The following is a 24450-nucleotide window of genomic DNA, read 5'->3' on the forward strand; positions in this document are numbered from 1 at the left end:
TTGAACCAAAGGTTCAAGTGAGCTTATGCCATTGCGTTTTGTGTGTCGTTACTCTAAGTTTTACTTTTTTTTATGGAACACACGTTGTGATTGAATGGTGCAACCGGTGGAGAAGGGCTGGTATACCTTTTTTGCAAACAGCTGATGTCAACACTATTTTGCCTTTTACACACAGTGGAATCAGTTTCAGCAAATACTCGAACATAGAATCTCAGGCGTTGACGTTTTAACATGTTCATATTCTCTGGAATATTCCTCTTGATTCAGAGGAATATTCCTCCTGAATGTCATCGTGAAAATTTTCACGACTATTGTTTAGCATAGGCTAAGAAACATAGGTAAAACTAGATTATATGTTGTTTAAGAAATAACTTAATTTTTTTTACGATCACTACCTCTCGGACAAAACCTTTCAAAACATATGTCACCAACGATTGTTAGTTATATAGTTAAAAGTCTTTATATTTGAAAATAAATCTAGATCATTGATACTGTAACAATAACATTTAGTTCATTGCGATAAATGCAATAACTGTTATTGAAATATTTACATCCATACAATTTAATGTACACCTACAATTTTGAAATAATTAAATTTTCGTTGTGTTCATTGAAATTCCTGCATTCTGATTAGCTGAATTGGTCACGTGTTATTGCATTCATTCCCAATGAATGTAAAAAATTAAGCCACCCCCACCGAGGCGCACTACATTTATTACTGCGGAATGTCGGAGAATCCCAATATTACGTGTCAAGTTATGTGCATAAATTAAACCAGATTCATGTCACGCCACAGTATGTATTCCTACACCTGGAATGTTTACCAATCTCGTTATTTTTGTCTGTTTTGATATATACAACTGTTTTTGGTTAAACTTTTGTAGATAAAACATGTTTTACGTTGTCGAATTATATTATAAGCATTGCTTGTGTATTTTTTTCTGTTTATTGAGGTATGAATCGAAAAACGATGTGCAAAATTTTGTAAGAATCCGCTACGCGGATTCATACAGGTTGCACATCCGATTTTTCATTCATACCTCAATGAACCGAAAAAATATATACAAACAATTCTTAAATACAAAAGCCTGAATATTGAATTTTTATTTTTATTACTGTTTAAATATCCTTGTTAACCATTTTATAATGACCTATATAATCTTTGTACAAGAGGCAATTTTCACTGTATTGTATTCATTTCTATACGTCAATAACAATAAATAACCTTGTTTTATTCATCTATATGTTATTTTCTGATTAATAACTTATTAGCATTCGAATGAATGAAAATAATATTGATATATAGCATGACGCTATATTATCGCGGTTTCGGAAAATCTCGTTATCCCTGTCGACTGTTTACTTATGCAAATCTAAGCACGATATTTCATCGCTTGATCGAATACAGGACTCGTTGCGTTATGTCACGGCTACTCGTGAGTGTACATGTTAACTTTTTAATGATAGTTTCTGAAATGCTTTTGAAGTGGAATATCCCCTACCTACATTCGATTTTTTTTTACAAAAGAACCCATTTGTTTGGACTATGTCCTTTGACCCAACCCAGGTCGTATGCATACTGATTATGCATAATTTAAAACAGGGAGTGATGTAAACCACATAATCCACACGTATCACACTTCAAAATAGCCATACAGCGATGAGCTGCCCGCCCTTGAGTCGCTGATGACAGGGACTTTCTTTACCGAACTCGATACCAGCTACACATGTACAAACACATACACTGATAGAAAAAAAAATTTATGAAAAAGTGTCGCAAATGGTGGTACTGTATCATTACATTTAACTGATGGAAGTTCGATTTTTAGGGCAGAGACAAAAGCTGTATTATCAGCCTTGCAATAACGTTCTTACGAGAGCAATTTCATCATTTTTTTCAGTTTATGATGCGTACAGACAATCAACAACCGTAAAACTGACCAATTTGTTTTAGTTTTCGAAATGTTGGAATATCCTTTGAATTTGTCCTTGGCTAACAATGACATCCTCTTTTGTTGGCTTCCCAGTGACGTTGGCTCAAGAGAAGCAAGGCTAGAATAACAAAGTTATTCATGCCCAACAACCCTTAATCGGGTGTCATGCCCAGACTGAGTTACGACGTCAGGATGAAGTTGTGATACGAAGATGTCGCATTGGACTCTGTCATTTATAGTCAATCCTTCTTACTGAAGGGAGAGAGTCCCCCTCAATGTATTTCTTGTCATAATATTATAGTCCCCGGACTGTCAAGGATCATTTGTTGAAGACCCGTGAAGATTCCGGGGTAGAATTGGTCTTCAGCAACCCATGCTTGCCGTAAAAGGTGACTATGCTTGTCGTAAAAGGCGACTAACGGGGTCGGGTGGTCAGGCTCTCTGACTTGGTTGATGCATGTCATCGATCCCAATTGCGTGGATCGATACTCATGATATCAATCACTGGATTGTCTGGTCCAGACTCGATTATTAACAGACCGCCGTCATATGGCTGGAATATTGCTGAGTGCGGCGTTAAACAACCAACCAAACAACCAATCATTTGTTGAAATGTGTGGATTCGTCAACGTTTTATATAATGTTCAAACTATTTCTGATCTTTTTTTTATACCGTTTCCAACCACTTATATTAGCATATTTGAAGCAAATTAAACTGTGATAAGATGTAGATTTTTTAAATTGTCCCTTTTTACAGTTAACTGTGCTAAAAGATTGAAGTTTTAGTGATCTTTGTTGTCACTTTTTGTCTGTGTTCTCTTCCACAGAAAAAACTAAACTGCTTTCTCGCCGCGAATAGTTACAATACTGGTGATGCGGCTTAACGCAATACTCCCTCACTCACTCACTCAAGGATGGCGACTTCACTTCTGATGGTTGGTGGCGCGTTAAACTTCGCGAACAACCTGATATCATCACTATTTCATAGTGATTCATAAACACATGCTTATGACACACTCTATGGACATTTGTACAAGGCGGAAGTGATCACGAGTCGGATTTTCGAGTGACGTCAACTTCCCTTATGTCAACTAATTTATGAATGGGACAAACCATACATGTTAGAAGATTTATTGTTATTACGACTGACGTACTTGTAGGTGAGTACAGGCCAAGGCATTAATTGATGTTCTTTTTTGGTTTAAAACCTATTTTATTCAATTATATGAAATGGATCAGGTACAAATGATGATTACTTAAAATGTACATGGATGTACAACAACGATGTACATATTTTCTATAGTACAGACTAAGTAGTCTATGTCTTCAGATACACGTACAGTAAACACATGTTGTTTTGACCATTAAGCGAACTAGTGATATCTGACGGTCGATTCCTTGATGTCATAAGATAATTCGTGTTATAACTTATTAAATGATAATTTCAACTTTATATCAAAGAAGGATTCATTTATATAGGAAATGAGTGACACCCACGAGTACGGGAATATTCGGGGCGAGCCGTGATTCGGCGCCTTAATTAGACTATTTGGCCACTCGTGCTACATATATACCATATATACTATTCAATAAAAGTTTGAGAACGCCTGACATGTCATGACAGATTAACTGTAGTAATATGAAATAATATGGTGTTCTTTAGCTTCTTTTGAGTAGTATAATAATGTCTGATGTCAATCCCCACCTCTATGGTGTTGTGTACCACACTTTTTCAAACTGAAAGACGGACAATTAAATATTCATGGGAGAGTTGTGCTAGGCAGAATATTGTTTCTGTTACTGTTTCAAGTGACAAGACATATGATTTATTCCTCTAAATTGGGGGGCACGGGTGCAGAGTTGCGTCCCTTGGCCACGCCAGAAACCTATGATTGTGGGTTTGAATCCCGGTTCGCCCCGACTATGTTTGTCAGCACCATACCCGTGCTCGTGGGTTTCACCGAAGTGGTAAACGTCTGAGACCTGCATCACTTCGGGCTTTCCTCCCACATTAAGCTGACACGCCGTGATATAACTGGAATACTGTTAAAAGTGGCGTTAAACCCAACTCACTCACTCCTCTAAATTGGGGAGCCAAAAAATTAGATAGGGCGTTCTATATCTAAAGTCTCACTTTTGTCACCAGTGTGTACAAGAAGGGGATTGAAATGTCGGAGTGCCCAAAAGACTTTTACTTGGAACCATTGTCTGGGACTTGCAAACCTTGTGATGAATTATGCCACCAAGCAACTGTCAGGGGGACAGTCAGACTCTGTCGAAGATTTTGTCCAGGTATTATAAAATATATTAAATAAATTAATCTAGTGACAACGACACTCCAAACCTTGTGTTAAAGACTTTTAGACAAATAGTCGGATGCATACATCGTGATTACAGTCGTGTCACTTAAACGATTTCGTCGTGTTTTTTAGGTGAACATTTGACTTGCTTTTGCGTGTGTTTGTGACGGGTGCTACCCATGGGACAGGATACGACTCTCGGGAGCCTGGTATCATCACTACACGTACTTCTGATATAGTTGGAATCGTGGAATGGACTCTGATGTTAGCAGATATTCTTTATGATCATGGAAGGGCTTTTGTTGCGTTTAACTCTAAACATGGTATCTTCTGTGTTGTAGTGGTTGTTAATGCGCCTGTCACGGAGGCACCGATCGCGACTGATCCAGTTACGACAGTTTTCACACCCAGTTACGAGCAATCAACCAACAGCTTGAGTAGTGGTAAGTTATACTTTTCCAAACACTAAAATATACCTTTTGATCCTACGCTGAAGTGAACAAATAATTATTTTTTTTAAATCTTGGGAAGAAAGTAAAATTAACGCTTATTTTAAACTGTTAATGTGGATTGACTGTCTTTTGAAAATGATATCCGTCAAGTTATCAAGAATATTTCCAAATTGCGTTGGATAGCATTGTTCTCGTCATTATTTCATGCTCATGATAGAGTCGGTATCGGACAACCGACTCTGTTTGGGGCATTCATTTCTTATGAATATGGAAAAGGGGTTTGTCGCTTTTATTTAATTATTAAAGTATGTGTTAAAAAGTGACAATTCTAAAGTTGATACAGAATCATGTCTGCTATGTGTTACGCATTCCATTGTTAGTTATACTTGTATCTGATCCATCTTATACTCATTCGTTTTCATCTTTCACCTGTCAGTGACGCACCACTGTCTCCGGCGTTCCATTATTCCTGTGTTCTTCTTTGCAGATGGTTCACTTGAAGCGCAATATGCCGTCATTATTCTAGCGACTTTAATCATCCTGATTTCCCTGGTACCGTTAGTGGTTCTCCTAAAAAGAGAAATTATAAACTTCCTGAACAGACGAAATATGGAGACGAAGCGCGAAACCTCGCCGGGAACCCGGTTTAATACCAATCTACAAATCTAGAAATCATTCAACAGAAATCCGATGATAAATAGGAGTACATTAACAAAAACAACAACCTCCAAATCATGAAAATATTATTGATACATGTATTTCAACATTAGAAATCAGAATGCAGTCTTAATACATATATTTATATTTTATGCATGCCTCGCGTGAAGTCAGTCAGAAGAATGTCCATGCATATATCACGTCATACATTAAAATGCATCATAAGTAAATGTTTACTTCACAAGTACATGTAGATCCTTTCTGTGTTTGTGGCGGGTGCCACCAGTGGGACAGGATACGCTCACCTTTTCTCGAATGGTTGGTGTCATCACTGTCTGATAGTGAGTGAGTTAGTGAGTATGGTTTTACGCTGCTTTTAGCAATATTCCAGCAATATCACGGTGGGGGAAACCAGAAATGATCTTCTCACATTTTACCCATGTCGGGAATGGAACATGGGCCTACGGCGTGAAGAGCGAACGCTTCAAATACTAGGCTACTCGACCGACCCTGTCTGATTCACAAGCACATGCTTGGGCACTGCTGTTAGAAGAGACTTAAAATGATTATGAGAAAAAGAGAAAAATAATGCCTGTTTTAGTCAGGTTTGGTCACTTAAACTGTAACTTTAATGTAACTGCAGAACACACCAATCAAAGAGAATCACCATTCGAAATTTAATATTTCATCAGACTTTTCGAAAAAGAAAAACACCCACCAATAAAACGTATAAAATAGTATTTATCACTGTTATTTTTGTATTTGCTGAATAAATCCACTGTTTGCATATTTTCAATGTCATGTCTCTTTCACCCCCCCCCCCCCCCCGCCCCCCCCCCCCCCCCACCCCCATGGAATGAGCCTGTTACGGTTTCACGCTCCTTAGCTGTTGTATGTAACTTTTACATGTTACATGTTTTAATATGATTATTTATTTTGACCTACAATAATTACAAATTCTAGATATATCCAGCGAAAACAAAATTCGCATTGCAATAAAAGCAACAATAAACGCATTGGACTGCGGTTTTCAGGCAACAAACACACTACTATTTTATGCAAGTTGTCAGAATACATCGTGCTCCCGACACGGTAAGACATGCTTGTCAATTCCTCGAACACCTGGCGTCATCACTGATTTTCAGTGATCCATTCATATAATTTTCACCACTATTTTGCCTTGTACTCCCAATGGAATCTGTTTCGTCGGGTAATCAAGATGGGTTATTCCCTGACGTCAACGTTTTACATTTGCGCAGTTTTATTATCCATGTATGATGATAGTGAGTGAGTGAGTATGGTTTTACGCCGCTTTTAGCAATATTCCAGCAATATCACGGCGGGGGACACCAGAAATGGGCTTCACACATTTGTATGATGATAACTGGTGAATGGGTTAAGAAACGTTTACAAGCAAACAGAGACTCTAACTGAATATCCCGCCTGATCACATCATACAGTGTTTACTTTCTGGTGATGTACTCAATGACATCAATGTGCACAGACCCGGACATAGAAACAAAGACAAGGCGATAAATGTATCGGTGACATGGTACTCGACGCATGACGGCGGGCTTTTTCAAATAAAGAGGTCATGCAAATGGGGAATCATGAAAGGTACTGAACATTTTCTCCTCTGTATCACAATGTAAATCTTCTTGGAACGTTATTCAGTCTTTTAAATGTACTTGATATGTATATGTGTCATACTTGTTGCCTCATGTGATATATAATACTGGGTGGTGTTTCCGGTAACGACCATATTGTGTATACAGGCCATACCATCTGTTCATTCAGTCCAGTATATGACATTATGTTATTTGTTAATGAAGAAGCTGGATGAATGTGGTAGAATTACTTGGGCAACTCATGTTAAATATTTACTTGACATTTATGGATTTGGTTATGTGTGGCACGAGGAGAATATTGGTGATGTTAATTATTTCTTGCAGCTGTTTAGACAGCGTTTGTTGGATTGTAACAAACAGAGTATCCAGATGAAAATTTATGAGTCTTGTAAATTAAGGTATTATTCACACGTTAAGATATTATTGGATATGGAATATTATGTAACAGCCTTCAGAATTAGTGACCATAGACGTATGCTGTGCCTGTTGAGATTAAGTGAATTGCCTATACGGAGTAATCTGGGCAGAGGAGACGATATTGTTTATTCACAACGCTTTTGTCGGCTATATAGCAATGGTCGTATTGAGGACAAAGTATATTTTGTGTTTGTCTGCCCGTTTTAAGTATCATTACGACAGAAGTATATTCCTGTAAGATTTTATAACAATCCATGTACTAATACCTTTAGCAATCTCTTAATTAAATAGCCAAAATGACTGTTTACTCAGAAATGTAGCTAAGTATGTGAAGGAAGTTCTATCATGACGTACAAAGACCTAATATTATACCCTAAGTATTGTTTTCAATGTAAATTGCCTCAATTGTCTGTTACTATTTATAACTGAAATATACATGGGCCTATTGCCTCCCTTACATGAATAAACATATACACTGTTCAGTATGACATTTTGTGTTTCGACATACGATTTGAATCTATGACCCAACATAACCGTATGTGTATATGTGGCAACCTAACAGTAGTGCATCGTTACCAGTGTCACAAGCATGGTAAATAACCGTGATGAAATGTCGGCACGAAAAGCTGCAAGAATCCTGATGCGACGATAAGCAATATACACTTGTCATTTCAATGTTACAAAAAGCAAACACACTGAGCACAAACGATCCACGTGATCTTGAAGACACGAGATGTTCGTGACGTTCTCTTCCCCACCTTCTCTCGTTTTAAGCGTCAGTGATAGTGACCAGTTGTATTATGTGTTACTAGTATGTGTATTTAGAAAAAATGTTTTTGCTGCAGACTGCCAAAGAGATTATTATTACAATGCTGACACCAGAGACTGTCAAAGCTGTGCCCATCTGTGCCACCAGGCTGAGGTACGAGGGACGTTGCAGAAGTGTGGAGACTTATGTCCGGGTAAATGAAAATATAAGTGTGAAAATATTGTCCTAAACTCTAATATTCGGTCGTTCGTGAGTTAGTGAGTTAGTGAACACTATTTCAGTTATGCCGCGGCGTGTCAGCTCTATGTTGGCGGAAGCCACATTGTTTAAATCTACTAACACGGGTATGGTGCTGACAAACCTAGGAACATAATCACAGCGGATCAGGATTGACATCCCCAAGAGACGGAAGTATGGTACAACGATTTGTGGCGCTTATAAATATAGTTTGTATCTTCCAATTTTCTTTAGGTGATGAGGCGACATGTTTTAAAACAATCATAAAGTGATATTGATGACATATTCCAGTTCCGGTTACAAACCAGTTCCCACACCGAACTACGGAGAACATGAAGACAACTGTCACGATAAGGATTCCAGATGGTGTAACTGTGCACGATGGTAACTATGATGTTTAACGTCTGTAGACAACCAATTAAATCGTATGTTGAAATATGAAAGACAAAATCACATACACATCGGTGTGATGACGATAACGGCAAGTTTTGGGGAAGTGGTGTTTGTGTCTTCAGGACGTACTGGCCATACGAAATGGACAATTTGGATAAATATTCTGATTCAGACACATTGTGCAAACGATTCTGCATATTTACCTATTAAAGACGCTAAGGCGAACATGACACTGGAGCTGTACAGTAGAAACGTTTGCGAATCGTGCGATGCGTGGAGGCTATTAACTGAGTCTGTATGGCAAATATCATATATCAAGAATTACAATTTCATCTCATTCATCGCATCGAAGCACGGAACGGATAGGTAGTCACTGTATGTGACATATAAAACGGATTGTGATACCACAATTATCTCACCTATGTCAAAACTTTGTTTACCAGGTTCCCCTCATGTTGTTGTCGTGGTCTGTCTGATGTCAGTTGTCCTGACCTTCCTGGTGGTACTGATGGTAGCTGTTGCCATTGCCTGGGGAAGGAGAAAGAAAAAGCAACAGAGACAAAGAATAACAGTTAACTACCGACACAGGGATACAACCGAAGATGGTATACTTTTGATAATTCTCATGTTGAAACAACTATCGTAATGCCATGTCTTATCTTAAATCTCATGTATTTGGAATTAATTAACAAATTCGGCGTGATTAAATTTCCACACCTAACAATTATCAGATGAATGGTTCTGCTAAATATCCGAAAGGAAGAATTGAAAAGTCTAAGTGTCCACTTGAACATGTACCTGCAAATAAAAGAGACAAACCCCTCTCAAAAATCATAATAAATCTCTGATAAAAGCAGATTCCAACTTTATCATAAACATGTGTTTATGAATAACTATATATAGTGATCATACTAAGCGTTCACGAAAAGGTCACCACCGGTGGCACCCGTCACAAACACATGCAACGGCAAGTCAATTACCTGAAAAATCGTGTGAACATATGGCACAATTCAAAACAGGGAACTGCATCGAATCGAGTCGTATGACGCTCTTTGAAATCTTTGTTGTGAAAGGCAGAAACCCTATAGCTATAGCTGCAGAAATATTGCTCGACATAAAGGGAAAGTTGGAATCATTCCTCTAGTCATACAGTCTTGTGGATGGTCAAATTTTGATATTTTGCTTAATGTATACAAGCTCTCCCAAATTAGTTGGAAGTACAAATTATACTCGACAGGTTTGAGATAATTAACATTGTCCAGAAGGAACGTTCGTACCCCAAATGTAAAGTGATGCTACAGTGATGCAATTCGATTTGGTATGGTGCAGCTCAGTGACATCACATTTGTTAAAAAAACATGATGCTGACATATATAGTAGACGTACAATGTTTTTGTGAACTTCGTGTGGCAAACGTAATACAATGATGCTGACCAGAGTTACCTCCCCTGAACCAGCATTTGACTGTGATTATTCATATAAAGTGAGTGAGTGAGTTAACAATTAACGTCACAACGTCATGTCGTGACGAGACCAATTTACATATTAAGAAGATATACATTTATAGTTTATAAAACCTGTAAAACAACTACAGATCCATAAAATTAAATATATAAGAGTCACACAAGACGCGGTGTATAATACACTTTTCTTTATTTCAGACACAGAAGAAGCCTTTAGAGAAGAGCCAACCTCCAATATCAGCATGTTGTCATGATAATTTATCATCTTCTAACAAGGTGGTGTCTCTTTAACATGGGCATGTATAGTACAATCATGATGATTTAATATCATTCAGCAAGTGTTTTAATTACCAAACCTTATCATTCATCATTTTCTGTCAGTGTATGTCCATAAACATCTTTATTCTGAGATATACGTCCATCATATAGCAATGTAAATATCGCCATCATTATTCAACTGTTTGAATCAATGTTTTTCAATGTTCTTTTTTAACATTTATAATAAAATGGTAATCATGCAAAGTACTTTATGAATGTCATTTAGACTTTTGTGTACAATACTGCAATAAACATTCAACAGCATTTATCATCTATTTATTTTGCTGTGTTCATCTTCAACATTTATATTAATGTCATATCTTTCAACACATTGCTGGCAATCTTCAAAATGTTACATGTGTACTTCATCATGAAAAAAAACTGCAATTATCAACAAATGATCATCATGATAGAAAAAGTTTTTAGATGTGTGTGGAATAATAAATACAAATAAAAGCTTATCAGTTGCAAACATGTGTATGTCATTTATTAACTGTGCAAACTGTTTTGTGATAGTATTTATGTAAATTTATGAAAATTATATTGTAGTTTCTTGATTTAGGTGAACTTTCGGACAAGTGTGCCTCTGTCAAAACACATTGCATGGGCAATGAAAACGTGTGACGGAAACGGCAAAAAACTACTTTGAACACTTGACAATTATATGGACCATTACAAGGGTCTTCACGATCGTTGTCATCCAGATTGCATATATAGGCAAGAAGAACACTTTCACCAGACTAAAACTGCTTTGAGACTTCTAACGGTAAGCCTAGATCATGAATGGGATTTCTCAAAATAACCACGGCAATCGGTTCCTACAGCATATGCCGCCTAAGGTTACAGTTGTCTGGTCGTAGGGAACATATGTTTGAAATACAATTACAAAATACATGCTACAGAACTCACAGTATAACGTTACTGTGTTGCCGAAATTCTATTATTGATTGTCCTATTCATTCCTCGATAGATGACGAATTGACGCAATGGGAAACGTTTGCCACACGAGAGGGTATCCCTATCCACCTGACACGTAGTTTATTCACGGCAATCCGTGGCACGATTCAGCAGACTTTAATTTAGTAAGCTAGTGGTTTCATGTGCATTGAAACAAAATACTCTCCTGAATTTGTTTCAGTTATCACTTTCATTTGAGATATAACAAGCTTCTGAAAGAATCAATACCGTTAGCCAATGCGACGCTTTGTTATGATAATAATAAGTCCATTTATACTGCGCCAGATTCCATTCACCAACGCAATGCTCATGGCGCTACATAGTTGTAGCAAATAATGCTAATGAAAGGGGAGTAGAGTTGATAGTATTGTCTGAAAAGGTATGTTTCAGATGAGCCTTAAAGGATGAATGCGATGGCGACAGCTTATGATCAGATGGAAGTTTGTTCCATCGCGAGGAATCGCAGAACTGGAAAGATCTCTGACCAAAGGTTTTGGGACGGGTTTCCGGGACTTGTAACATGTGTTTTTTCTGAGAATGGAGAGACCTGGAAGGCTGGTATTTAGGCAGTAGTTTGATTAGGTATAATGGGGCTGTTTCCATTTCCATGTTTATGATACCACTTTACGTCTGTCACGTGGGTACTACTACAAACTAAGCATCTTCTCAGTTCGATTCACACGCAATGTACGTCAAATACGTCGAATTGGAACTTTGGCCGTCCTTGCTCACCTGGGTATCGGAAAGCAGACCAAGCTGCAAACCCGAAGAGTACTTCGACATTGCAACACATGCTTGTCAGCCGTGTTCATGTCAATGCGTTAGTGAAACCGATTTGTCATGCCCTGTGTGGATCAACGAAGGCACATGGAGCTCACACAATGAATTTCATCACTCACAAGATTGGAATCATTATTGCTGTTCAGACCAGTCATATTTGATATATATAGAATACCATAATACATTTTCGTGCTAATGGGCTGATTGTTGATGTTTAGGGGCGGTTGTGTTTTTATAAACGTTGTAATTATGACATGTTTGCTATTTTTTTCTGAAATTGAAAGTGTTTTGTGATACATATTGTACTGCAGCCTGCCAGACAGACTTCTACTACGACGTGGCGTGGGAGATTGAGTTGTGCGAGTCTGTACCAACAGGCTGAGGGCAACAAATACTGTCTTTGTTTGTGGTTTAACGCCGCACTCAGGAATATTCCAGTTATATGACGGTGGTCTGTAAACAATCAGTGATTGACATCATGAGCATCACATCACGCAATTGGGATACGATGATATGCCATCAACCAACTCACCGAATCTGACCCCCATCAGTTTTATCACCTCTTACGACAATAATAAGTTGAGGTTTATATTCTCACATGGAATTCAAAAGTGGAGTTTCATTTTGTGTAACAAGATGCTTTTACAATTAAATAAACTAACCAATCATTCATTCATATTGTTTGCAGTTGGAACGTCAGAGAGGACTGAACCAAGACGTAGTACACCAGTCCTTACCACGTCAAATCAAGCATTGACCTCACAGAGAATGAGAAAAGGTAAAGCTTCCCAATTCCATTGCATATTATGAGCCATTCGTTTGCATTCATTGCCCTCCAGTAGATACTGATTCAGACTGGAATTCAAATAAGAACAGATCACATAATTAATTAGCTTCCATGCTTGGTAATGTAAAAATTGTAAAAGAAATTGAATAATATGATATATTTCATAAATAACCGTTTTATATAAATGAGCTGGCAACATCAACAATGTATCCATACATATCGTGATATTGAAATGAAAATGAAGATTTTTAAATGATTGAAATGCATCATCTAAAGCCATCTTCTGATATACACTCATACAGGTCTATATAAACATTGTATGGTCGTTTTGTGTGTGCAGATAGACATAAGTCAAGCATAGCAGTGGTCATAGCTGGGGTAGACGTCTTGGTTATCTCAGTGTGTGGCATTATTGCGTTTGTAAAGAAGCAATTGAAGCAACAGTGGCACCGTGTTATATATACAATTGCTGCTTCTGTAGATACAGGTGGGCAATCCAGAAATTTAAGGGCATTGGTTATTACCTATAGCCAAGAAAATTGTTTATATTTGATGTTTTCGTGTGTCGCATCAGTCATTTTACAAAAGTTAGAAATAAGTACTCAAATTAAGACACGGTTAAGATACTGTGTTTGTGTTTGTCTCATTAAATTCATTACATAATCTACATTTCATATTTACATTTTGATGCAAAATCACACATTGCCGGTTTATGATCATTATTATGATTTTTATTATTATCATTATTATTAGTAGTAGTGTTAGTAGTAGTAGTAGTAGTAGTAGTAGTAGTAGTAGTAGTAGTAGTAGTAGTAGTAGGATGAGTCAATGAGTGTATATAAACTATATATCCACTTGTCAACACATTAAACATGAATGAAGGCTAATTGTTTCTAGAGGGCCATATAAATTTTATTTTTAAATCTCTGCAGTGCAAACGTTAGTTCAACCGGACGTTGAAAATGTGTTAATATGTGAAAGTAGAGCGTAAATCGAATATTGCATTACGAACCAAGTCAGTTTGTGTGTTACATGTAGGTATTGGGTCTCTTAAACATGGGAATTCCTGTTAAGAATGCTAGCAACCGGTGCTTGTCTGAAAAGCGAATAAATAGTATCGTCACCCCAATAGCGTGGAGCGATGCTCATGATCAAACAACGGATCTGCTGGTCTAGATTCGACTACTTACAAACCGGCGTTGACAAACGCGACACCCAATTATGATTGTGTTTATGATAGTTGGCGATCAAGCAATGGATGACTAGAGAATCCTTGTCAGTTCCATCACACATTTATTCATCATGTGAGTCACATCTGTCGACAGTTAAGTTATACTGATGCCAGTTTTTCAAATATTTAGATAAAATAAAATGCATTTCGATGCATTTTACAAAATTGGGAAGAACGTCTAATAACCAGTGTATTGTGACCTTACCTTTGTAGAGTTGTATAGTTTAATACGCATGTCTGTGTTTACATTTGTGATTATGTTTGTGTGTGTACGTTTTATGTAATTGGGAAAACAGAAGACAATTTGCGTATATGTCATGGTATAATTTCCGCAATCTAAATTGCGAAAACACACAGTACAAAGACAAACCTGTTCATTTCCTGGAAAGAATAGAACATGAGTGAAACCAACCATTCCTAGATTAATCGATATGAATCTATATGACCTGAAATGTTTAGTTTATACTAAAGCAAATGAGAATAACCCATACAGTACTACGAAGAGTTCATTTTGAATCACACACTGAGTTTATTCACAGAACTAGCGATGCAGTTTACGCACATATATCGCCATGCGCCACACAGAAATATGAACTGACTAATTTACAGATAGTGCATGCCGGGATAAGTTCCCTTGACTTACTTACAGGTAACAACAGTGAACTAACAGTATATGTATATGTGACAGTCAGGAACGTGAATCATGATGTTGATTGTGTGACGAATCGGGTATATACTGTTGCATCACACCTGACCGACGGCGAATCTGTTTTGAATGTAGGTGTGAAATACAACACAAATTGTAACACACGAAACTGTATTTGTATACAAGACCATAAGATTCACAGAACATGTGTATTGCACATATTGTTTTGCACAGATATATTCTATATTTTATGAAACTACACGTGTTGTTTGAGTTCATCTAATATCATCTTCCGTAACTATTCTGGGTTAGAGTATGTCCCCAGCGTCCTATGCTAGTCGAAAGAGGCGACTAAATGACTTGGGTGGTCAGACTTGGTTGAATATTCGTCATCATAAACAGTCGGTGTGAGACGTTGCTCATAGTATCAATTATTGGTTTGTCACCTGACCTACTTTCACGCATCAGCGAATTCGAATCATCTCTACGTAGTGTGTTGTTGTGTGTCGTGTTGCAATATACAAGGGGTCTTTCGCAATGAGCAGACTGAATCATCGTTATATCGACCGTACAAGTATATGTAAAGGTTATATTGACGATTCAGAGTATTGACTTGATGCTATTATGTCTTTTGTGTGTGTCAGAAGAGCGTCCAGAAGGAATATACAACATGCCCTTTACAAAACACTGAAGCAGGACAAGGGAATGGATTTTAATAACGTAATTAGCATACACATATGAAAACTGAGGTAAATAATTAGGCCAAAAGACGGCAAATCCCAACAACCCATTCCTTGTCCTAAGAAGCGACTTAATGGATCAGGTGGTCAGGATCGATATGACATTGTTTGATTGCGTGTCACTGTACCCAGTGGCGTAGTTAGATGGATTACTCACCAGATTGTCTGGTTCAGATTCGATTATTTACTGGTTGCCATCAAAAACAATAAACATTTGATGTGATGTGTCTAGCTGTGGATTACGTCAAACATGAGAATTTCTTTTGTAACATCGGACAGGTATAAGGAAAAGCGGAAAAAATCAAATGCAAATGTAGAACGTCAAGGCTAAAGAAAACAATAACTATTAGCAGTCTCGATTATCTGCCGAAACACATTCCAGTTGACGTAAAAGGCAAAATAATGATGAAAATTACTAGTATTCAGCAGACACTTATTAATTCCTATTCCTTATGAAGTGTTTCACATGTAGCTTCGATTTCTTACAAATAGTAAAATAGTATCATATATTACGGCAATCATTATCATCTATTTAGATAGTTTAACAAATCAAGAGCTATACATTTGCCCTAAACAATATATGTGTAATATCAAATTGTCTAAACATAACTTAGCTGACATACTCAAATGGATCGTAAACGATAAAACTCAATGGAATAAGATATCGCTATCAATTGAACCGTAAATTGAATGTAACCAGACGCTCATGCATGGTCCAATCTGTAATTAACAACATACAATTCATACAACTATTCTGGGTTAGAGTATGTCCCCAGCGTCCTATGCTAGTCGAAAGAGGCGACTAAGTGAATTGGGTGGTCAGACTTGGTTGAATACACGTCATCATAAACCGACGGTGTGAGACGTTGCTCATAGTATCAATTATTGGTTTGTCTTGTCCAGACGCGATTATAGACATCACGTTGAGGCACCTTAAGCCACTGTATACGTATATACGTCAGCAGTACTGAAAAAAACAACTAAAAACCAAGAAAGGTGTGTTTATTGAATGTGTGATGAATTGACCATAAATGATAAAATACTTAGCCTAACTATACGGAGTAGCATAAACAACCGTCGTACATTCTGCCAAGTCATAATTTCCATGTTTTAAACGTTTACAAACGAGGGGAATGTCACCTGACCTACTTTCACGCATCAGCGAATCATCTCTACGTAGTTTGTTGTTGTGTGTCGTGTTGCAATATACAAGGGGTCTTACGCAATGAGCAGACTGAATCATCGTTATATCGACCGTACAAGTATATGTAAACTGACGATTCAGAGTATTGACTTGATGCTATTAGGTCTTTTGTGTATGTCAGAAGAGCGTCCAGAAGGAATATACAACATGCCCTTTACAAAACACTGAAGCAGGACAAGGGAATGGATTTTAATAACGTAATTAGCATACACATATGAAAACTGAGGTAAAATAATTAGGCCAAAAGACGGCAAATCCCAACAACCCATTCCTTGTCCTAAGAAGCGACTTAATGGATCAGGTGGTCAGGATCGATATGACATTGTTTGATTGCGTGTCACTGTACCCAGTGGCGAAGTTAGATGGATTACTCACCAGATTGTCTGGTTCAGATTCGATTATTTACTGGTTGCCATCAAAAACAATAAACATTTGATGTGATGTGTCTAGCTGTGGATTACGTCAAACATGAGAATTTCTTTTGTAACATCGGACAGGTATAAGGAAAAGCGGAAAAAATCAAATGCAAATGTAGAACGTCAAGGCTAAAGAAAACAATAACTATTAGCAGTCTCGATTATCTGCCGAAACACATTCCAGTTGACGTAAAAGGCAAAATAATGATGAAAATTACTAGTATTCAGCAGACACTTATTAATTCCTATTCCTTATGAAGTGTTTCACATGTAGCTTCGATTTCTTACAAATAGTAAAATAGTATCATATATTACGGTAATCATTATCATCTATTTAGATAGTTTAACAAATCAAGAGCTATACATTAGCCCTAAACAATATATGTGTAATATCAAATTGTCTAAACATAAATTAGCTGACATACTCAAATGGATCGTAAACGATAAAACTCAATGGAATAAGATATCGCTATCAATTGAACCGTAAATTGAATGTAACCAGACGCACATGCATGGTCCAATCTGTAATTAACAACATACAATTCATACAACACAGTTCTGATATCCATGGACTTTGTAGTGTCGAAATAATGACATACATTTTTCACAATTTATTAAATGATCACATATTGGATTTAAGTACTCTAGATTATTTTTTATCAAAGTACCTCCGATCATACCCGCATTCCGATTGATTTGTCGTATTTCCCACATACATTGACCGACAGGGGTACGAGTATTCGTGCAGGGTTCGGAAAGGGGCGGGACGATATTGGATCACCTCATAACATGCGCATGCGTCTAAACAGTTATGAACGATGGTGGGGAATACCCGGCTGTGGTAGGGGAATACCCGCGCAGGTAGATAAAACTTTCATGTCAGAATGAAGTGTAGTCACTCTTTTGCTGTCGTCCAAGGAGGCAACAATATCGGTCCCGACATCCTGCACACTGTTCCTCACACAGCTAGCGGGATCACTATTAGTTGTCTTGAGGCTTACAGGACCGAGTTTGAAAACGGATAAAATCCAACATGGCTGATCACCTTTCCTTCCTAGGATGTGGAGTACTGCTTATTTGGTATATTGCCGAATCGAGCTGTAAGCCGACTTGTGGAAAGGAGTTGTACCTCGATGAGGCTACAGGCAACTGTGACCATTGTAGTGATATCTGTCAACACGCTGTAATCCAGAAAACAGTTGACAAGTGCCACAACAAGTGTCCAGGTCAGTGTGCCATTTCACCGTATCTACATGTAAAGACCTTTAGGAACAGAACCTTTATGTGTCTTTCTAGTATCTTCTGCAAGTACTGGTGTTGACCGTAAGACCATTTTTCAAAATGATAAAGTGTTAATGTTGAATGACTCTTCATGTATATCGCTAACACGTTGGCGGACTCGTGAGACCAATATCGAAGAATAACATACATTTATGTTTGGCGTATTAAATTTGTCGCTTAGTTTACAGATATAATATTGACACATATGAAACCGATTACTACATTACGGTGTATTATGATTTATCAACCTAAATGTTCGAATATAATTATAGAAATCACACATTTGTATATATTGAATGTGAGGGCTTTACACCAGCTTACAGATGCTATGAACACAGTGATGGTAACGTGACATATATTGGTTTCAACGTTCCCCTGTTCTCTAAGGTTACCTCGAGGCTGTCAACGAAAGGCCGTGCCTATCCACGCAGTACTATGACGTAGTAGTTGGGCGATGCGAGGAGTGTGACGCGTTATGCAGACACGCCCAGCAGACAGGCCAACAGGAACAGTGCAACCGACATTGTCCAGGTAAATGATTCACGAGTCTTCTTTTAATAGATGAAAGTAAAGAGTTATGTTGCCGATAATAGTATTCCTTATGAGAATTCAGGGATAAAGAATCTGTTTGTGTATATATTTAATCTACAGCTCAAATCTGAATTTTGTCATCGTGGAGGCGTTTGTTTTTTTCATGTCAAGGTGATGTCAGTCGTAAATATTATATTATTCCATTGGAAGAATTTGCTGTCTTCGTAATATAACAATATATATGAATATATATCATCAAACGTGTCTTATTCGCTGTGGTCGTACATTTTATTACAGAATGGACAACTGCAAATGTTTATGGCATTAGTGCAACTACCTTCACGTCATATTATGCAAACGGATCAACAGAGCCTGAAGGACATACGTCAGTAGGCAGTCGTCGTAAGAATCTTTTTTATAACGTTATCTTCGAATTTGTTAACCGTTCTGTAATTGTTTGACTATATGACTATATCAGTAGTTATAATACTTACTGTGGATGTTATTTACAGGAATTACTTTTCATTAGCAGCAAATAAAGAGGTAGTTTGGTTTTCCTTGCCCTGAAGATCTGATTATTTTCCATCGCAGATAATATTCCGCTGATTGTCCTCGGAAGCTTAGCTGTGGTAGTTGCTGTTGTAATGATGGCCATTGTGATACACAAGATAAGACCTGAACTGTCCAGACGAATTACCCACAGACTGACCAAGGCAAAATGCACCAAGAGTGGGACACAAGAGCACGGGCAGGCACAGGAGGAAATGCAGAGATTAAGTGAGGGAAATTTATGTAATTTGTTTATCAGGAACATAACCAATCCAGCAATCTTTTTTTTTCTCTGGAACTAGGAGGTTATCTGTTTATCAGACAATATATATGTCCGATGGTAATGAGAATATATTTTGTCTACAATGAAGCATTTGTACACCAAATAGCATTTATAAAGTGAATAGACCTCTTGCTTATGAATATCAACTATAAAATATTGTAGTAATGTTCAATATACTTTTACGCTAACAGACGAAATAGTCTATCTAATTGTGACTTTTGTATGACCGTATTAATATGTCGTTCATATCTGTTTATGCAAACACATTTATCAAAAGAAACAACTCTTTACTTAACCACAATTATATAATTTTACATTATGATGATATTCATCTCTGCATTCCTTACTGCAGGTGTTCCTGAAAACGAAAGACCCTCGCCTCCTGCACCTGACCTAAACACATAGCTGTCTGCATTGTCAACGCTCATTCAGCTGCTGATCAGCTGTTGTAGCAGTCTGACATTGATATGACTGACTGATTTGGTGACAGTGTTATACGCAGTGATAAGAGCGCACAATATTCGGTGCTGAAAATACACAGGGCAAGATTCAACACTTCCTCGTCATGGCGCAGAATCATGCCTAACATCCGAGAAAGGATTAGAAGGAGAGAATATCTCTGGATAAAGGCCTCGTTGTTGTTCAAGACCGCCCCAAATCCAATAACCTCTGTTACTTTGTATGGTCAATGTCCCCAAAATGGAAATGCAACTCAGGCTTGAAAAAAGTGACCCACGATGTTTATATGGCGGTATTACCAAACGAAAGTAACCCAAGCAATATATAATTTCTGACAGGTCTTTAACGCGAGGACAAGTCAAACGGTGTAAACGTGCTCTACATGTACATGCTATTGTATAACTAATCTACCTTTGACACGATTGCCAGTCAAACGGTATACAGATGCACTGCATACATACGATTGATAGGGCGAAACCGCATTATCAGTGGTTCAAGGGAGGTCACTCTATCTCACTCCATCGGACGGGCAAAGTGGGCCCACATTCGAAACTAAGGAACTCAGTAGACTTTAAATTAAATATATCTACCAAATTGATTACTTAAAAACTCAATCTAAGAGTCACTTATTCACTCAAAATGCATGAAATAGTATCAATAAAGTAAAACAATAGCAAACGACACGAACACTTGCCCCGCGAAACTAGGACGTAGGCTCATTAATATTCATGAGGGTATTCCTTTTGTGGAACAGTTCCCACGCTATCTATGACGCCATTGGTTGAGATTTTGACCTTTGACGTCATAGATAGGGGTCATATGCTAATCGCTTTACTACGTCTGCCGATTTTTTACTACGGAGAGTTCTCTGGGAATATCATCACGCCCTAATTATGGGACATGGAAGAAATTCGAGAATGTTGCGTTAATTTAACGTGTGTCAAGAGTCTTCGTGTTTGTAATTCTGAGTTCTGGCTAAAGAGGAGTTACCCTATCTTCAAGAGTAAGGAGAGATTCTGTAATTTTTGTGGATTCACATCTCAAGAAAACTGTGCCCCAATTGAAGATTATCAGGAAGATGAGGTAAATGAACACTTATATTCACATGGATTTAAACCACTCTTTCCTGAGCATGATTTGGATGTTCTGTGCTATTACAAGTACCAACTAAGGCAAAAGAAGACCTTCAACAAAAGGAGATATAAAAGAAATACTTTGAATGCTGTTTTTTATATGAACAGACTAAATTTGAAATTCTACATCCATCAGACATTTAGATACCCACCTAAGAACACAATTGAATTCACTATCCGGACACTTTTAACCAAATATCTGAGTGGATTTCGGGAAAAGTATCATGAACTTGGCGCTTGTTTTTGTGTGTGTTATTCATAATCATGTTTGTGTCAGGTCATTTGAATGAACTAAGTCACGTTGCTCAGGGTTTGCCTGCCAAGGAAGGGAGAATAAAACAGTTGTTGTTTTGGTGGTCCAAAAGAAAGCAATCTTACATTACTCATATTGCCATATTTACCCACACCAATATTGTGGAAAATCTTGCTTCAAATTGGAACTATATATCGACACAACAGTCTTTACAACATGTAACTTTTCATGATGACTCAGTTGAACGTATCTTTGGGAACAGCTACATGATGTACCAATTTGCAATTATTTCCCATGAAGGATTCAAGATTCTATTTGTCAGAAGATTGGATGGACTTACATTTGTTGGAAGATTGTTCTGGTGGGTAGAATCACTTTTGTGTACTGGCATTTTCTCCAAGCCATACAGTTGTTGGATAGCCATGGAAGCATTCAAGCATTTCACTGGACATTCTATTTATTGAAACATCATGGAATGTGATTTAATTCAGATTGGTGCGATATGTAATAACTTTGAAAAGACCTGTGATTTTATGAAAGAAAACAATCTGATAGCTTCAACAATGAACTGTGATAAATGTAATATGTCTATGTCATGGCAGAAAGATAAAAAGAACAAATCAGATGGCCATGTGTGGCGTTGTACTAAATGTAGAAAATGTAAATCTGTTAGATTTGGAAGTTTCTGGGAAGGCCAGAAAGCTTCACTTGGCACACTGTTAATGATTTTGTACCTTTTTTGCCATGACGTTCCCGGTCACATCACTGTAAAAATGTTGAGCGTGTGTGAGAACACTGTGTACAACTGGTACAATTTATACCGTGATTTAATGTCCCGTTCTCTTCTGGACGATCCTGTTGTCCTTGGGGGTGTTGGTCATGTGGTAGAAATGGATGAAAGTAAATGGGGGAGGAAGAGAAAATACAACATGGGTTCCAGTCAGGGCATTAGAAACTTTTGGATCTTTGGCCTTATAGATAGGCAAAGTAAGAAGGTTCTGCTTTTTAATGTTCATGACAGAACAACAGACACCCTATTGCCAATAATCATTGCCCATGTTGAAGTCGGTACACAAATAATTACTGATGAATTCAAATCCTATATTTGTCTACAAAAGGCAGGGTATGCCCATGACACTGTAAAACACAAGGATGGTTATGTGAACCCCAAAACTGGGGCCCATACCAACTCCATTGAAGGATTTTGGGGCAATGCAAAGGCAAAGTTTAAGTCAATGCATGGTGTCCCAAGAGAACAGTTAGCTGCTCATCTTGATGAGATTATGTTTCGATGGAACAACAAGAATGAATGTATGTTTACCCTCATGCTTGGCCTTATGAACAAATACTACAAATTTGTATGAATATTTGAATGAACCAATTTGATCAATTCTGATCTCTTGATGAGAATGTAATCTACTGATTATCTCATTTATCAATTTGCCCATTGTGCTTGGAAATATAGAAATGTTTCCATCAAGTTCATATGAACATAGCATCAGTTATTGTGACACTGTTACCCTTTACAATGTTTGTGATGTTCTTGACAATTCAAACATACATGTATCATGAAGGACACATGTATGTCAATAGTTTGACAGATAGTGCTACAAAGATTTCTATTCATCATCTGTGCAGATGATTCAAGTTGCCTAAATTGTGTTTCCAGTATTCAGTGTGAAATATGATATTGTTTCCATCAATATCAAACTCAATCATTGTGATAATCATGACAGAGTGCAGAATCATTGTATGTTGTTTTGTTTTTAAACTGTTATTCTTAAACGTTCCTGAGATTGACATGTTATATGCTGGTGTTGCCACTGATATGTCAGATAGTTCCTGTTTAAATAGTTCTGGTGAAACTAACCGTGATAGAAATGACGTGTGGGTGAGTGTTTCATAAATAAATTTTCATTACCATGATTAGAATTTTGTTCCCATTAAAATACCCACACTGGGTATTTTGTTTGTGACATTATAGAATTTGTTACTGTTTCTATCTAATTAAAATATTTGTGGAAGGTAAATATCAATGTGTATTGAGGACGCTGACATGTGAGTTCATATTTGAAAAGATAAAATGAAACAGAGTTCCCATCAAAAGCTGCTATTGTGATGACAAATACTAAATGATCTGAATGTCATTGTTATATTGCTACTGATGTCACATGTTTGGATGAAATGATATGTTGAGTCCTTTTGTTTTGTTATGAATTACCGGGTAATAAAATGTCAGTTTATAATCTTCAGAATGTGTTTGTGTTTACTTACTGTGATGGTCTTTCATTTAGAAAGGTAAGACTAGTAGATTTACTCAGATCTTAGAATGTGGGCCCACTCAGAAAAATCTCTATAGAGATAAAAAAAAAGTGGGCCCACATTTCGGTTTTCACTCTATTGCCTTGTTTTGAAGGTGAGCTCATTTGTCTTTCTGTTTTATAACTACGGTCAAAATAAAAAAAAATAATGGTAAGAATTGTATTGATTTACACATTTTTTAAAATGTGGGCCCACTCAGAAAAATCTCTATAGAGATATAAAAAAAAGTGGGCCCACATTTCTGTTTTCACTCTATCGCTTTGTTTTGAAGGTGAGCTCATTTGTCTTTCTGTTTTATAACTACGGTCAA

At 37.3% G+C, this 24450-nt stretch overlaps 3 protein-coding genes across 8 annotated transcripts in view; all 3 read left to right on the forward strand.

Moving 5' to 3' along the window:
* Positions 1 to 2434: 2434 nt before the first annotated feature.
* LOC125377981 lies at positions 2435 to 5728 on the forward strand. 2 transcript variants are annotated; one of them, XR_007219940.1, is made up of 4 exons: positions 2435 to 3094; positions 4081 to 4226; positions 4576 to 4677; positions 5174 to 5728. XR_007219940.1 is itself a non-coding variant. In XM_048392361.1 (3 exons), exons 1-3 carry the CDS (start codon positions 4103 to 4105, stop codon positions 5353 to 5355), a joined length of 408 nt encoding a protein of 135 aa, XP_048248318.1. In that variant the 5' UTR covers positions 3893 to 4102; the 3' UTR covers positions 5356 to 5728. The 2 variants fall into 2 exon arrangements, 1 of the variants encoding a protein (XP_048248318.1); XM_048392361.1 differs by lacking the exon at positions 2435 to 3094 and having other exon boundaries at positions 3893 to 4226.
* Positions 5729 to 6242: 514 nt separating this feature from the next.
* LOC124152020 overlaps positions 6243 to 24450 on the forward strand; it is a 29446-nt gene continuing 11238 nt past the window's right edge. For 4 of the 5 annotated variants that reach the window (XR_007219941.1, XR_007219943.1, XR_007219944.1 and 1 more), the window contains exons 1-6: positions 6243 to 6960; positions 8234 to 8350; positions 8686 to 8778; positions 9231 to 9392; positions 10449 to 11334; positions 12994 to 13083. The gene's annotated coding sequence lies outside the window, so the exon portion shown is untranslated. Of the gene's footprint in view, positions 6961 to 8233; positions 8351 to 8685; positions 8779 to 9230; positions 9393 to 10448; positions 11335 to 12993; positions 13084 to 24450 lie in introns of those variants that run through there. The other variant, XM_048392362.1, reaches the window with a different exon arrangement.
* LOC124152021 lies at positions 18094 to 20901 on the forward strand. Its single transcript, XM_046524739.2, has 5 exons — positions 18094 to 18555; positions 18998 to 19141; positions 19439 to 19543; positions 19733 to 19918; positions 20326 to 20901. Exons 1-5 carry the CDS (start codon positions 18363 to 18365, stop codon positions 20376 to 20378), a joined length of 681 nt encoding a protein of 226 aa, XP_046380695.2. The 5' UTR covers positions 18094 to 18362; the 3' UTR covers positions 20379 to 20901.

Source organism: Haliotis rufescens, unplaced genomic scaffold (assembly GCF_023055435.1).
Source record: "Haliotis rufescens isolate VD_foot unplaced genomic scaffold, xgHalRufe1.0.p SCAF_11, whole genome shotgun sequence".
Lineage (NCBI taxonomy): Eukaryota > Metazoa > Mollusca > Gastropoda > Lepetellida > Haliotidae > Haliotis > Haliotis rufescens.